This window comes from Denticeps clupeoides, chromosome 15 (assembly GCF_900700375.1).
Source record: "Denticeps clupeoides chromosome 15, fDenClu1.1, whole genome shotgun sequence".
Classification (NCBI taxonomy): Eukaryota; Metazoa; Chordata; class Actinopteri; order Clupeiformes; family Denticipitidae; genus Denticeps; species Denticeps clupeoides.
Genome location: NC_041721.1, coordinates 13,387,808 through 13,402,291, shown reverse-complemented (window position 1 = coordinate 13,402,291; position 14,484 = coordinate 13,387,808). Strand labels below are relative to the sequence as shown.

At 43.5% G+C, this 14,484-nt stretch overlaps 1 protein-coding gene across 3 annotated transcripts in view; it reads left to right on the top strand.

Moving 5' to 3' along the window:
- The first annotated feature begins 4,424 nt into the window (after positions 1 to 4,424).
- Positions 4,425 to 14,484, top strand: part of sox5 (SRY-box transcription factor 5) — a 168,777-nt gene continuing 158,717 nt past the window's right edge. For 2 of the 3 annotated variants that reach the window (XM_028954939.1, XM_028954936.1), the window contains exon 1: positions 5,847 to 5,914. In XM_028954939.1, the coding sequence (XP_028810772.1) occupies positions 5,867 to 5,914 (48 nt within the window). In that variant the 5' untranslated portion in view covers positions 5,847 to 5,866. Of the gene's footprint in view, positions 4,561 to 5,846; positions 5,915 to 14,484 lie in introns of those variants that run through there. The other variant, XM_028954941.1, reaches the window with a different exon arrangement.

Below are 14,484 nucleotides of genomic sequence, written 5' to 3'. Positions count from 1 at the left end.
TGTCAGCAAAATCCCGCTAAGCTTCACTTCTGGTGTCCTGGCTGCATCAAGCTCTTACGACTCAAAAACTGTGTCCAATAAGCCCTCCGCGCTGGACTAAAAGCTTTTTTTCCCCTCTGCGCTCTTCTGCCGCTCCCAGTAGCCCACACAGGAAGTGGTTGTGCGTCCACGAGCATGTGGGTTTGCCGTGTGTGGCTTTCGCTCGTCTGCACGCTTGCCCGGGCGCGCGCCCGTTTCAGCCGGGCCTCTGCGCTCCATCTGCACCCGGCAGCCGGCTCTCTCTCACAATATGTCTCGCCGGCGCGGCTGATCCGGGATCAGCGGCTTCCCATCCGCTCTCGCTGCCGAACGGGGTGGCTGGCCACGGACCAGAGCACCTTGGAAGTGCGCGTGCACGTCTTGTGCGAAGGGCTGCGGAACACTTGGCCCTGTCACCACGACGTCCAAATGATGTAAAATCCCTGGGGGGCGGGCCTGGAATATTTTGCAATTGTACCGCACACAAGAAAAACAAATTTGCGTGTGCGTGTGTGTGTGTGTGTGACAGTGTGTCACTCTGTGGGGAAGGGGTCTCGCTGCAGGGTTTAGGGTGATTGAGTTTTATCCGAACAAAGAAACTAAAATGTCACATCGACTCCTCTTTTTCGCCATGTGTAACTGTCTTGCTGCAATGGCTTTTTGGTGGCTTTTACGCATAAATGTGTGTTTGTGTGTGTGATTTTCTGTGCTCTGTCGGCTTTAGTTATTAGTCACTCACTCTGTCGAGAGTTGCCTCCCCCCCCCTCCCTTTCACATCGTTTTTAAGTAATAAAGCCTTAAGCAGACAGACGCAAGCCAGGGCCCACATACGCGCGTATATTAAAGCATCTCTCAGGACGCCTGATACGAGCTGATTTGAACTAAGTGTGTGTGTCTTTTTTTTTTTTCTTAAATCCCCACTAGTATTAGTCCCTTGGATTTTCTTGGAGATGGGCTATTTAGATAAAGAAAACGAGGGTCCGTTCCCTTGACATAATCGCCCACTTGCAGCATCCTGGGCTAAATCCAGTGCATGCCGAAAAAGTCTCATCAGAATTTATGTAATTAACTGCTGAACCACTGAAATAATGATCTACTTTTTTTTTCTTTACCTTTTGCACTTGAATGTTTACTTTTTGGGGGGATTCGTACCGAGGCGAAAAAAAAATAAAAAATTAGCACAAGCAGACACTTCACAGACATATGGTTAATATTTCACAGTGAGATGAGAGCACTTGAACCATCACACACACACACACACACACGCACGCGTGCAAACACACAGACACACACTTCACAGAGCCACTTTGTAAAAAATCAGTGGTGCTCAGTGTATCAGTCTCATTTGTGCTGAGAGGAATACTTTGATAAAGGGGAGGTATTGGAGGAGACAGCTGTTCCCGGCTCGCCTTCTCTCCCTCTCGCTTCCTGTGCGCGCGTGCTGCATCTGACAACTGTGTTCTGTTGGGTCGTGGAACCGGGCCAATGGAGCATCGTGGAACTTTGCTGTTCACTGCCAAAGGTCTATTGGGCCTCCATTAAAATCGTATTTTATCCTGTCTTCTTGTATTTTTAAGCAGAAACCGAATGTATTCTGCCTTAAACCGACGTCACTTTATGTTTAGTTGAATTTAATTCATCATAATATCATCTAATCATGAATTTTTCATAGTAACATAGTAATAATAATAATGAAAACAATAACGTCTGTAATGAGAGTCAGAGTCTAATTGTTTCAATCGTTTAAAATAAAAATATATCTATCTATCTGATGATTGTCCAGGTTGGTGGAGTTCTGTCCGGATCAGGCTTCTTATGAGAAGAGGAAATGGGGTTGTAGTGCCTTTCTGCTGGAACAGGACGCGCTGCCTTGAACTTCACTTCCTTCATTGCCTTTTGTTTATGTTTCAACTACTTCCTTCATTCTTTTACCAAGAATAGAACATCCGATACGGCAAACGGATGATATATTATTGCTTGCGGACAAAACCGTTTCCTCGGTGTCATGACGGACTGGCTGCAGTTGCTCGCCGTCACCGCTAGAGGTCAGACGTTACAGAATCTTTTACAGACTAACTTTGGTGGGGAAAAAATACAAATAAATAAATTCATATGTATAATTTATTTCTTAAAAATCATTATTCTGGCATACAGTCGAGTTTATAGTTATTCTTATTCAATACTTTTTTGTTTTTTTTTTAATGGAAAATTAGGCCGTCTAAGTAAACATTGAGAGGAGCAGAGCCTCAGGCTTTTAACTAAAAATTATATGTAATAGGAGATAAGCTTTGCCACCAAAAACCAACAGTTCTGAGGTCACAATTTACATATTTAATTGTGACAACATAAGGTGGGCTTTCAATCACCAAATGCCATTACAGCTGTTTTAATTTATTACTGTTCTTTGTGAGTGCAGCAAGACTGTTTAACACATGTTAATGTGCTATATTAACTTGGTCACTGATAAGTTATATTTTGCTCTGATCCCTCTCATACATTACATTGCATTGTAGGTTAAATTGCTGCAGAACTCTCCGGTTTCACCACCTTGGATTGTTACGTCACTTTGCATTATAACACTGGTGTTATATACGGTTAGATCTGTTGTTAGTTTGTTGCAAAGAATTCAAGAAAAAACATTTGGTTCTATTTGGTTCATGAGGCAGTAAAAATGGAATTGCTATGTTTCACATGATTAAAACAAAATACTCCAACAAGGAAAAGTCTTATTAATAAATATTTAAATACTACATGAAGCGCTGCCACCATGAACAATATGAATTCATAAGAGTTGCTTTGTGTGTGTGTGTGTGTGAAAGCATGTGCAGCATTGCTGTGATATTAAGTGACCAGGAATCACCATGGGTCTAAAAAAACAGAATAACACTGATTAGCTTAAAAGCCTTCATCATACGCACCCAGATGCCAGTCGCAGTGCTGATTCAGTATAAAAGCTCTCCAAATGTTCTAACTGTATAAAAAAAATTATCCATCAAAAGATATCTGAAGTGCAATGCATTGGGGATTTTTTTAAACCTGTAACTAAAAACTGATCTTAAAAAAACACTTTTGTTTTGCAGATATTTCCGAAAGCCCACATTACTAATGAAAGTGAAAAAGTGAAAGTGAAGTGATTGTGAAACACTGCAGCACAGCACACGGTGACACAATGAAATGTGTCCTCTGCTTTTAACAATCACCCATTGGTGAGCAGTGGGCAGCCATGACAGGCGCCCGGGGAGCAGTGTGTGGGGACGGTGCTTTGCTCAGTGGCACCTTGGCGGATCGGGATTCGAACCAGCAACCTTTCGATTAGGGTGGTAGTAGCCTAGTGGGTAACACACTCACCTATGAACCAGAAGACCCAGGTTCAAATCCCACTTACTACCTTTGTGTCCCTGACCAAGATCCTTAACCCTGAGTGTCTCCAGGGGGGACTGTCCCTGTAACTACTGATTGTAAGTCACTCTGGATAAGGGCGTCTGATAAATGCTGTAAATGTAATGTAATGATTACGGGGCAAGGCCACCAATGCCCCATTCCACCACTGCCCCCGTGTATTTATTAGTTCTGAAATAATATAATTGTTTTTGAGCAATAGGACAGCAGCAACAGCAGCAGGGAATCTGAAAAGTTGCTGACTGCGAAACAGCTGGAGACGCCTCAGCTCACGCCCCACAGGATCTTAAGCAGGGGATGTTGGGCAGATGTGACCGGCGAAAAGGTGACAAACTCAGTAGGACCCCCGCCTTCCAGCACCCTCATTTATTACCCCAGCAGAGGCGGGGCCTCGTCCATTACAAAGACAAAAGAAAAAGAGAAAAAGAAGAAGACAACGTATAGTGCGTGTAGTGGGTAACACACTCGCCTGTGAACCAGAGGACCGAGGTTCAAATCCCACCTCCTACCATTGTGTCCCTGAGCAAGACACGTAACCCTGAGTGTCTCAAGGGGGACTGTCCCTGTAACTACTGATTGTAAGTCGCTCTGGATAAATGCCGTAAATGTAAATGTGACTGTGAGAATAATGACAGGTGACCGCGCATCGGTCTGCGCATGCGCGGCAGCCCCTCGACCTCCAAGTTACCGGAGGAAAGGTGTGTACGAATTAGGAAAAAGAAAGAAGGGTTGTCACAGGGTCTCGAAGTAAGACGCGTCCATCCACCCGAGTCAGAGTCGCCGTCGTCACAATACTAACCAGGCGAGCTGGGGTCTAACTTTCCTTTTTACTCTTCTGTTAAAAGCCGCTTGTCGCGAGTAGCGGCGTCCTGTTGACAGGGACCGCGGTCGCCGTGTTACCTGCGCCGGGCTAATAAAGACTTAGAAACACACACACACACACACACACACACACACACACACACACACACACACTGACATCTTATTCGCTCCAGCGCGTGTTAAAAGCGGTAAGACGAGCCCCTGCGCCCACCCCCACGCCGCGTCGCCGGCGCTCCGAAGCTGCCGCGTGGCTGCCGTCTGTGGCGACGATCTCGCGACACGGCGACGTCCGTCCAGGGGCGAGGCGACCGACGAGCAGCGGTAAGTGGCAACTTTTCGGAGGAAAAGAGACGCGCTCGGGGACGGCGCGCCACGGGAAACCCCCCAAAAAAAGAGAAAAGAGCCGGGCCGCGTAATACCCCGTCCGGGATTCGAACTCGGCGCCCTCCAATCACAGGCGCGTACCTGTATCCGCGGGGAAGGTTAAAAAGAACTGTTATATATATAAAATTAATAAAACACCATAAAACATCGCATTTAACTTATTGGTTTATATATATATATATATATATATATATATATATATATATATATATATATATATATATATATATGTTATATATATATATATATATGTTATATATATTGGTTTATTGGTTTTATAGATATATATATATATGTCTGCAACAGTTGCTTTTGTCGTCATGCTGCTGTTTGCTCTTTATGTAATAAATGATGAACACACGTTAACACGTTTTTAATTAACACAGGATGCACTTTCACTGCAGTCCACGTTATTCCGATGGCAGATGTCGCTTAACATCCAAGATGTGAACTTCGGGAGTTAAAATTGGGTGGCGAAGCCGAATTTACTTTAACCAAATCAAATGCAATTTGCATTATAGTGACAAAGGGCGTCTTGAGTTCACTAAGGACCATTAAATAGTGTCACTCGCTTTGAACGCTGTATTACTGACAGTAATACAGCTGAAAAGGATGAAGCGACACACTACAGTGTAACACCAACCCAGACCGTGTGTGTGTGTGTGTGTGTATTCAATATATTGTCACATTAAAACAAGCTCAGCCGTTCCACCCTGACGAAGACCACATTATCTGTAGTCGGTTTTTAAAACGCCCTTTAAGTGATTTGCCCCCCTCCACCCAACCCCCGCGAGTTCCGAGTTCAAAGACAACACTTTTATATAATCACCCCTATTCGCTTCGGCGTAGTTTAAATAATAACCCAGTCGCAGGCGCTTGGGAAGAGAGCGTATTGACTGGCCTCCATACGTAAAGCGCCCGGCGGTGCAGCTCAGGCTGATTGTGTTATGGAATTTGATATTTCCCCAGGAAAACAGCTTGTCTGTGAAAGGCTCGCAGCGCCTGTTGTTTTAGGCCGTGTTAGTAGCAGGGATTTGCTCTTATCTGGATGTAAGATCGGGGATTGGTTTCCGATTGCGGCGAGTCTGGGAGGAAAGCACAAACACGCGCGCAGACGGCGCGGTGGGTGAGAGAGCAGCGTGCTAGTGACCTGGCGTCCGGTTCCCTTCATCGGACCTGATAATCAGGTTGACCGAGACGGTTATTGAGCATTTACTCCGAACATTCCGTCTGCAAGGACCTCATGTCAGGTGTTCGGAGGCGTGGGGACAGTCGGGGTACAGTCGAGTCGGTAAGGAAGTTTTTCTTCAGCCCAGTTTGCGTATGCTGTCAAAGAATAAAACAAAGTGACGGATTCCGCCTGGGAGAGGATCAAGGACTTCCTGCCCCGAAGGGTGGAGGGACCTAAATATTAATAATAAAAAAAAAATAAAAAAAAACCAGACTAGACACACTAGACCAGTGCAATGAGGCTCCAAGGCCGTCCCACGCAGTCCAGTAGCTTCTTTTTGTGTGCGTGTGTTGATCACAGGACAGGAAGCGGTAAACAGCCAGCGGTAAACAAATTCCCCAACATGTGGCGGCATGCGGGAGCATACCTCGCCCCGCTTTCCCCGGCAGGTCTCCCCGCCGCCAGGCCGGAACGCCCACCCTTCGCCGCGCTAGCCAGCGGGGAGAGAGAGACGGTGGGAGCGGGAGAAGGAGCTTGCAGATCTTGGACGCCACTGAATAGCATTTGCCAAGACATATGAATTATAAGGCTAATGGGCTTAAGTGGCTTGTCCTAACATTGTCTCTCCTCAACGCTGCTGCAGCCGGCTTAGAGAATAACAGGAATAGATGGAAACCAAAATAGCCTATTATGAGGTCAGGATTAGAATTCATGAAATGAAATATATATATATATATATATTTTCATGGAACCATGAAATATTCAATTGTCTGCAAATTGAGAGATCTTTTTTTTTTTTTTTTTTGCTTTCTAAATCCTGTAACATTTGGCAGGCCGCAGTTTTAAGTGTAATGGGTTTGACATTTAAAGCGATATTATTCCACACACACACCCCCCCCCCCCCCCCCCTCTCTCTCACATTTACAAAACTGGGACATAAAACTACGGAGAGGAGGGAAAAACAAACCGCGCAGCATTCCAGAAAATATGTGGGTGCTGGTGGAGGGAGTGGGGACTGCTTGGGCCACGTTGAAATGGTTTCTCTCTCTGGCCACTGATATTTACACCATCGGTTCGGGCCACCGTCCCGGGGGTCTGGGTCTAGATGGCGGTCCAGCTGTACATCTGGACATGGCTACAACAAACGGCTGGCCTCTTTCTGCCAGCGGCTGGATACTCTTGTGCTTTCGCGGTCGGCCCATCGGCCTCCAGTTTTGGGAACCTTTTATCGAGCGGCGCACACTTTTTGAACTTGGCCGTAGCGGGACCATGGCAGTCTGTATCCGTCATCGAACTCGTGGAAATCATCAGCGCGCCCTCCCCGATGAATACGACTCTTGTTAGGAGCCATTGTGGCTGCAGATGGTGATAGAACATCTGTGTGTCTTTTTTTTTTTTTTTTTTTAAGGCCCCGTTGGAATGATGTACGGTCCACAATACACAATAAGGCCAGTGAGGTTCTCCCTCCGGAGCGGGAGAAAAGGGCCCTTTATCAGTTCCCTCTCTTCGCTCTCTTCACGTGTCACAGGAAGAGGAAGCCACTCTCTTGTTTAGGACGGAAGTTCTCAGAAATGAGGGCTCTCCACATGTCGTGGTCTCATGCGGCATGCCAGTCAATGCGGCGAAGAGAGACGCTCCGTTAAAGACGCTCCGTTAAAGATTCACATTAATAAGTGGAACATTTTTGGGCTTTTTAATTTCATGACCTTTAAATGGCTGGTTAGCATTCACTTGTGAATAGTGAATTCATAAGAAAGGGCATTGTCCACCGGGGCCCATCCTACCAGTAGATTCAAAAGTCAGAAAAGAAAATGTGAATGATCACGGATGGTGAGAGGGTCGCTTCATCTTTAATGCTCACTGGGTAGTAGTGCCATTTTCATAGACGAAACGTTGCACAAAAACAGACATCATGGGTGCTTAAAGTGACGTCTCCTTCAGTCACTGTGGTCAAAGTTTATAGATAAGAAAAAAAGAGCCAAACGGGGCTTGGTGTGACCCAACCCATAAAACTCCTTCTCCTCCATCATTTCCAGGCTTCTGATTGGCAGACCACACCTTCTGTTCATGCACAACACCTGGCCACTCTGCAAAGTGCACATCTGGTACAAAGCCTCGAGTCTGTTGCATGCAAATGCTGTTGGTTCACTACGTATGTAAGACCAGTTATCAGTCTTTTTATATATTAGTATCAGTGCAGTTTTATTGTACCGAGTGCTGAGGAAACATGTTTTAGGATGCAGTGAAAATACAATACAGTTGTATGTGGTGTAAGTGAGAAGCCAAACCCATAGACCACTATGCTACCGACACGCTGCAGCTTTTTAATAGCTGGCTGCTGTATTCTGACAGACATGCTCCTTCTAATGAACTCTTTTGCGATATTAAACTAATTCAGCCCTTAAACTGTCTGAACAGGTTCGCAGCATGGCATCTATCAGGAGGTTTCACAAGTGAAGTGACGCAGTTTTTGAGTAGTCTTGGAATACACTGGCGGTGGTTATGTGTTGCGGTAGGGAATTTCGGGCTGGAGATGCGTGGGGGTGGGCTTTAACACCGCGCCCATCCACCACACACGGTGCAGTCTGGCCCCGTACCGCAGAATCGTTTCATTTAGAAAATTAGTACATTCCCTCTGACCTCGTCTTTTCATCAGCCGCCGCACTGCATATTTTAGTCTCTTTCCCGGGCTTATTTTACTAATTGGTGGCTATACTTGCTCAAAACCAATTGCCTTTGATCATCGCAGATCATTACGTTTACCTCATTAATTTGCTCAATGTAATATTCCGAAAGACGGGACGGAAAATTTGAGGTGCCCATGTAAAATTGGACTATTAAATCATATGAAATTATATTCTTTTGTGATCTCTTTCTCTCCACCTGTTAGCAGAGAAACGGTTGTATTCCGCAGCCATTCTAGACACAGACCGTACAGTACACGATGAAAGGCTCGTGTAGGTAAGCGCTGACCCGATTATGCATGTTGGCTGAGAGTGTGAGTGTGTAATCAGTGAGGTAGGGGCATCAGTGTCCAACTTTTAAATGTCATAAAGGAACACTCCATTTAAATATTTTGAATTCTAGGAGATTACCGTCGCTTTATATAAACACTCAGATCTTAGCCATGGCTGTTGTGGGCTTATGGTGAGTAGATAAATGAGGTGAATCATAATTCTCATGAGCGGCACTCAACTTAACTTGCATAAGATGCTTCAGGCTTTGGGAAGTGACAAACTTAAGAAAACACAACCATTTTCGCCAGTGGCAGGATCGCACTGGGCTAATTCAAAGGAAAAGAGAAATTTGTTGCAGTTCTAAGTTTATAATCTCAAATACTCACCCATGTGTAGCACACAAACCACTGCAATTTATTGAAATATGCACTTATTCCAATGAACCTTGTGAGAGTGTGATTTTTTTATTTTTTTTATGGTTAAAGAACTCAGGATTTACACAGATAAAATAGAAAGAACCCTTTGTCATTTATCTGTATTTTACATACGAGAAACAAAATACCCTTTTAGTTTTTGTGTATTCATTTTGGTCACTCAGAACACAAAGGGATGATGGACTGCTCTCACGCCTGCTACTTTTTCATTTTTGCTCAGGGACACAATGGTAGTAAGTGGGGTTTGAACATGTGGCTTCTGGTTCATAGGTGAGTGTGTTACCCACTAGGTAACTACCACCCTGTCCATGTAAATTGTGAGGACGACCTCTGACCTTTCATTAGCGAACGCGAGCACTTCTCTTAGCACCAGTTTAAAAACAGTGGGCAATAACGTCTAGTGTCTCTGTTCAACAAAGACCTGCATGTAAGCCAGATCATTTTGTCTGTAGGCCCTGGAATATCTGTCTCATTTTGTTAAAATCAAAGATTGTCACAGATTTACACAAAAACATGTGTGTGTTGTGCGCGCATTCATTCATTACTGTGTCTGTAGTGTTTTGCATTTGGACAATGGAGGAAGAGGAACAATGTGGATGTAAGCGATCCTCCTTGAGGTGTTCTCTGATCCTTATTGTGCTGGTGATGTTTGATTTTCTTGATGTTCTTTTTTATTGTTCCAGTTTCTGTTTAAAGCCTGTTGTTATTCTCAACACCGTGTGACTTAACCCAGACGAATACACTTGTGTGGTCTATGAGGGTGAAAACACACACACACACACACATATATAAATATGCATCACCAATCCAAAAAACGTTGTGGTTGGAAATATGTATCACAAAAACCTGAGGTTTACAGCTACTAACAACTGATAAGAAGTCCACGGCTAATCTTTCAAGTGGACGTACACTCGCCTTAGCGAGTGTGTGGGGACGGCGCTTTGCTCGGTGGCACCTCAGTGGCAGATCGGTATTCAGAATCAGAATCAGAATCGTGTTTATTGGCCAAGTATGTGCAAGCACATACAAGGAATTTGATCCCGGTAGATGGTGTCTCTCAAGTACAGCGTTGCCTTCCTTGACCGCTAGGCCACCACTGCGTAACCAACGCAGCCTGTTTGCGTATGGAAGAGGAGGTAACTGATGCAGGGGAGGGCTGTCAGCTGTCATTCATTTTTGGGGCTTGTTGTGCTAATATATTGCTCACACTTCTGTGTGAGTTTCATTCTTAATTTTCTCTCTTTATCCTTGTAACTTAGTAATTCAATTCTGACACCATGTACTGCCATTTCGTGCTAATCCAGGTCGTTTTTCTCAGATTTTTTGTACTTTTAATAATCGTGTTACTACAGGGTGGTAATAGCCTAGTGGGTAACACACTCACCTATGAACCAGAACACCCAGGATCAAATCCCACTTACTACCATTGTGTCCCTGAGCAAGACACGTAACCCTGAGTTGCTCCAGGGGGGACTGTCCCTGTAAATACTGATTGTAAGTCGCTCTGGATAAGGACATCTGATAAATGCTGTAAATGTAAATGTAAATGTTTGGAGATGGACACATGGCTCCTTAGTTTACCTATAAAATTTCCACTTGTGGAGCTAATAAAGGACCGTCCTATCTTAATTCCCCCAAAATATACCACAATATCAAGCACTAATAACAGGTTAAAAACCTAAATTGTCCTAAGGTGGATGTGAGAGCCCATAGGGTTTCTTGTCTAGTTGTGTTTGAAGAGCGCGTCCGACGTTTGCATCGGTGGCATTGTTCAAGTGCTTGCAGATAGTTTTTCACTGTGTTTGTTTTTTTTTTTTTTTGGTACAGAATCAAAGGCCTTTGTTCAGCGATTTAGTGGAAGTGCGAAACCCCCTGATACCTTTTTTTCAGCTCAGTGTTCATGAGCTTCGTTTTTTTTTTTTTTTTTTTTTCGCAGAACGGAGCGGAATCAGATGTATGGAACACATTAGTGGATCATTATGCACCGTGTGACATACTTAAACTCTGGATGTCCGCGCCATATGTTCCATTTTTTTTTTTTTGTGATTTGTCAGTGTGTGTACACGTGGTGTGTGTGTGTGTGTGTGTGTGTGCATGGCTGTGTGCTTCTCCATGTTTGTGGCGTTCAGGCTTCATCAGACCACGGTTTTGTGTGTGTGTGTGTGTGTGTGTGTATGCAAGCGCCTCTGCCTGAGAGTGTCCCTCTGATCTTCCCTGTGCGTTCTTTCACTTTCAACATCTTCCCTTTCTTATGGAAAAGAGCCAATTAGAGTTGTGTCTGTTTGTTTAAAACAAAATGGCTTTTAATTAGTCTGATCAAAACCTCACTTCTGTAGGCCCCGGGACCCACTTTGTAGTTCCTCTCTAGATTGTAGATGGTTTTGATGCCGGTTGATAGGACAGGAAGACAATCTGATGGGTTTTAATGAATGCACTTACTTTGTCTGCCTCTCCCTCTCTGTCTGTTATTCTATTGTTCCTCTGCCCCTCCCTCCACCCCTGCACCCTGTTGCTTTCTTCTTGTTACTGAGCTGCCTGTCTTGGTTCTGTCTTAAGGGCGTGGCTGGACGGGACCTCAGCATCAAAGTGCGCCTGTGATGTATGCCTTCGAATGCCCGTAAGAGACTCAAGACCTCTTATGAGACTTGATGAAGTTTGGTACGTGATTTGTTCTGCTGTGGAAGCAACATACAGTTGATCTTAAGAATTCTTAATTTAATTGTATTTTTGCTATGCTATTTAAAAGGTTCTAGTCTATGTAGTTATTGCAGTAATGAATTCTAATTACTGAATAGTTTAGAGGAACTGTCTATGGTTCTGATTCCCAAGGTTTTATTGATCTACACCATTGATTTTTATACCTCAAATATATATGAACTACCGCATTTTAACCAACCTGTTAGATGTTATTCTTTCGGTGATCACATAAAATGCTGGTCATATTAGCTTGTGGCCAGTAAAATAAAATAAATAAGGTGAAGTGTTCAATATAATTTGTGTTTACACGGTTGTACAGTACATGATGTAACATATACAGTGGCGTAAAAAGAATTGTTTGCCCCCTCTCTGATATCTTACTTTTTCCATGTTAGTCCAATTTAAATGGTTCAGATCATCCAGAAATATTAAATATTTAAATCTTAATATTAAATATTAAAAGACAACACAAGTAATCACTAAATGTGTTTTTTAAGTGAAGGAAAGAGACTGGGCAAAAATGGCCTGCAAGGCCAAGACAAAAACTATTAAGGCTCGTCTCAAGACTCTGGACTGACGAGACAAAAGTTGAACTTTTTGGAAGGTGTGTGTCCCATTACGTCTGGTGTAAATGTAAGAACAGTAAAATATGGTGGTGATAGTGTGATGGTCTGGGGCTGTTCTGCTTACTCAGCACCTGAAAGAATTGCTTTGATACATGCAACCATGAATTCTGCTGTCTACCAAAAGATCCTGAAGGAGAATGTCCAGCCATCTGTTCATGACCTCAAGCTGAAATAATCTTACATTCTGCAGCAGGACAATGTTCCAAAACATAACAGCAAGTCCACCTCTGATTGGCTGAAGAAAAACAGAATGAAGACTTTGGAGACTCATTGCAAGTTATCACAAATGCTTGATTGCAGTTGTTGCTAATAATAATAATAAAATCCTTCACTGAACCACATTCTGTCTTTACTTTGACCATGATTTAATATTATTTCATGAAAACATTTAAGTGTGACTAGCATGAAAAAAGTAAGAGATCAGAGAGGAGCAAACACTTCTTTGCACCACTGTAGTTTCATTTCTCTTTGTAGTTTATTTTTATTATCATCCCTTCTGTTTTTTATGCTTTGTATGCACTGGACCTTCAGAAGTATGATCAGCCTGTTCCTGGTGTTCCACCGTGTTCTCAGAGAACATTGCATCATTCCTCTGCTTGTAAATGTGATTGTTTTTGAATCAGAAGAAAAAAAAATCTGTTTTGCTACCAGGTTCTGAATAACATGATCAGAACATCATGGAACAAGTGTCCTGGTGTCCAAGTGTTCTGTGATGTTTTTTTTTTTTTTGTGTGTTTCTTTGTTATGTTGGTGTGATGCTGAAATGAAATAAAGCACAGCATCTGCCTTTTTATGTAAGACATTTCTGTTTTTAGAGAAGATTCTCAGGTCACCCATGCTGTTGTTTGAAAGAACACAGATGCCATGGTCTCTCGGGGTCATGTGATGTCTATATCTGTATAGCACAAGCGTTGAGAGTCGGTCACAGCACCTCCGTGGTTTGGTGCCCACGTGTATTTTTATACCTGACGTATTTAGTATATGTATGCGAGTGCCAGTGTGTTTGTGTCCATCTGTATGTGTGTGGGTGTGTGTTCTGAAATGTGTGCTGAGGCAGGTGCTGTGGCTCAGCACCGGTTGGTAGGGATTGCACTGACACTGGTGCTGATTCCGAGAAGCTTAATGAGCCTCCACTGGTCACATCTTCATACTGGCCCATACCTCATATGTTCTACATGTACACGTGAGCAGAGGATAAAAAAAAAAAACAGGTAAATGGCTGGCGATATCCAGACATTTGTCACTACTGCCTCTCTCTGTGTCTGATAATCTATGTCATGTTAGATTTTAGGTCATTTGGTTGGTTGGGAGTAGAGAGAGACTTGACACTTATTGAGATCAATAAAGAAGTTTAACAACGGGGGAACTCTCCAAGCATCCTGAAAGAACACTTTCTTATCATTCACTCATGTTAATGATTATCTCATGAAGCGGCTTTTGATGATGACAATAGTGAACAAAGCAGCCATGAAGGTAAAAAGAGGCGACTCTGGAAATACTGAATCATCGGACATGCTCCACTTTCTCCTGATACAAAAATACCAAATATGTTTCTTGCATTTGATTCTTCAAAATGTCGACATCTTAGTATCCATAACCACCAGAGACTGGGTGTACTGTCTTGACTGGTAGTGTGCGTTTCTTCATATACCATTTTTAAAAAGTTGCAGTGAAATTAATTGAATAAAGTGTTTTTGTAACAACTGGTGGCCTATCAGGAAAGGAAGCAGGTTCAAATCCCGAACCGCCAAGGTGCCACTTGGGTGCCACTGAGCAAGGTACTGTCCCCACACACTGCTCCCTGGGCACCTTTCATGGCTGCCCACTGCTCACTAAGGGTTTTGGTAGTCCCTTTGGAAATTTGCCTTCTGCTTCTACCTTAGACTTGCACCATGGCAGCCTTTTTAATTCCTGTCCGTCACAGAAATGTTCATCCCACACAAACATATATACAAAATACCTGTCCTTTTTATGAT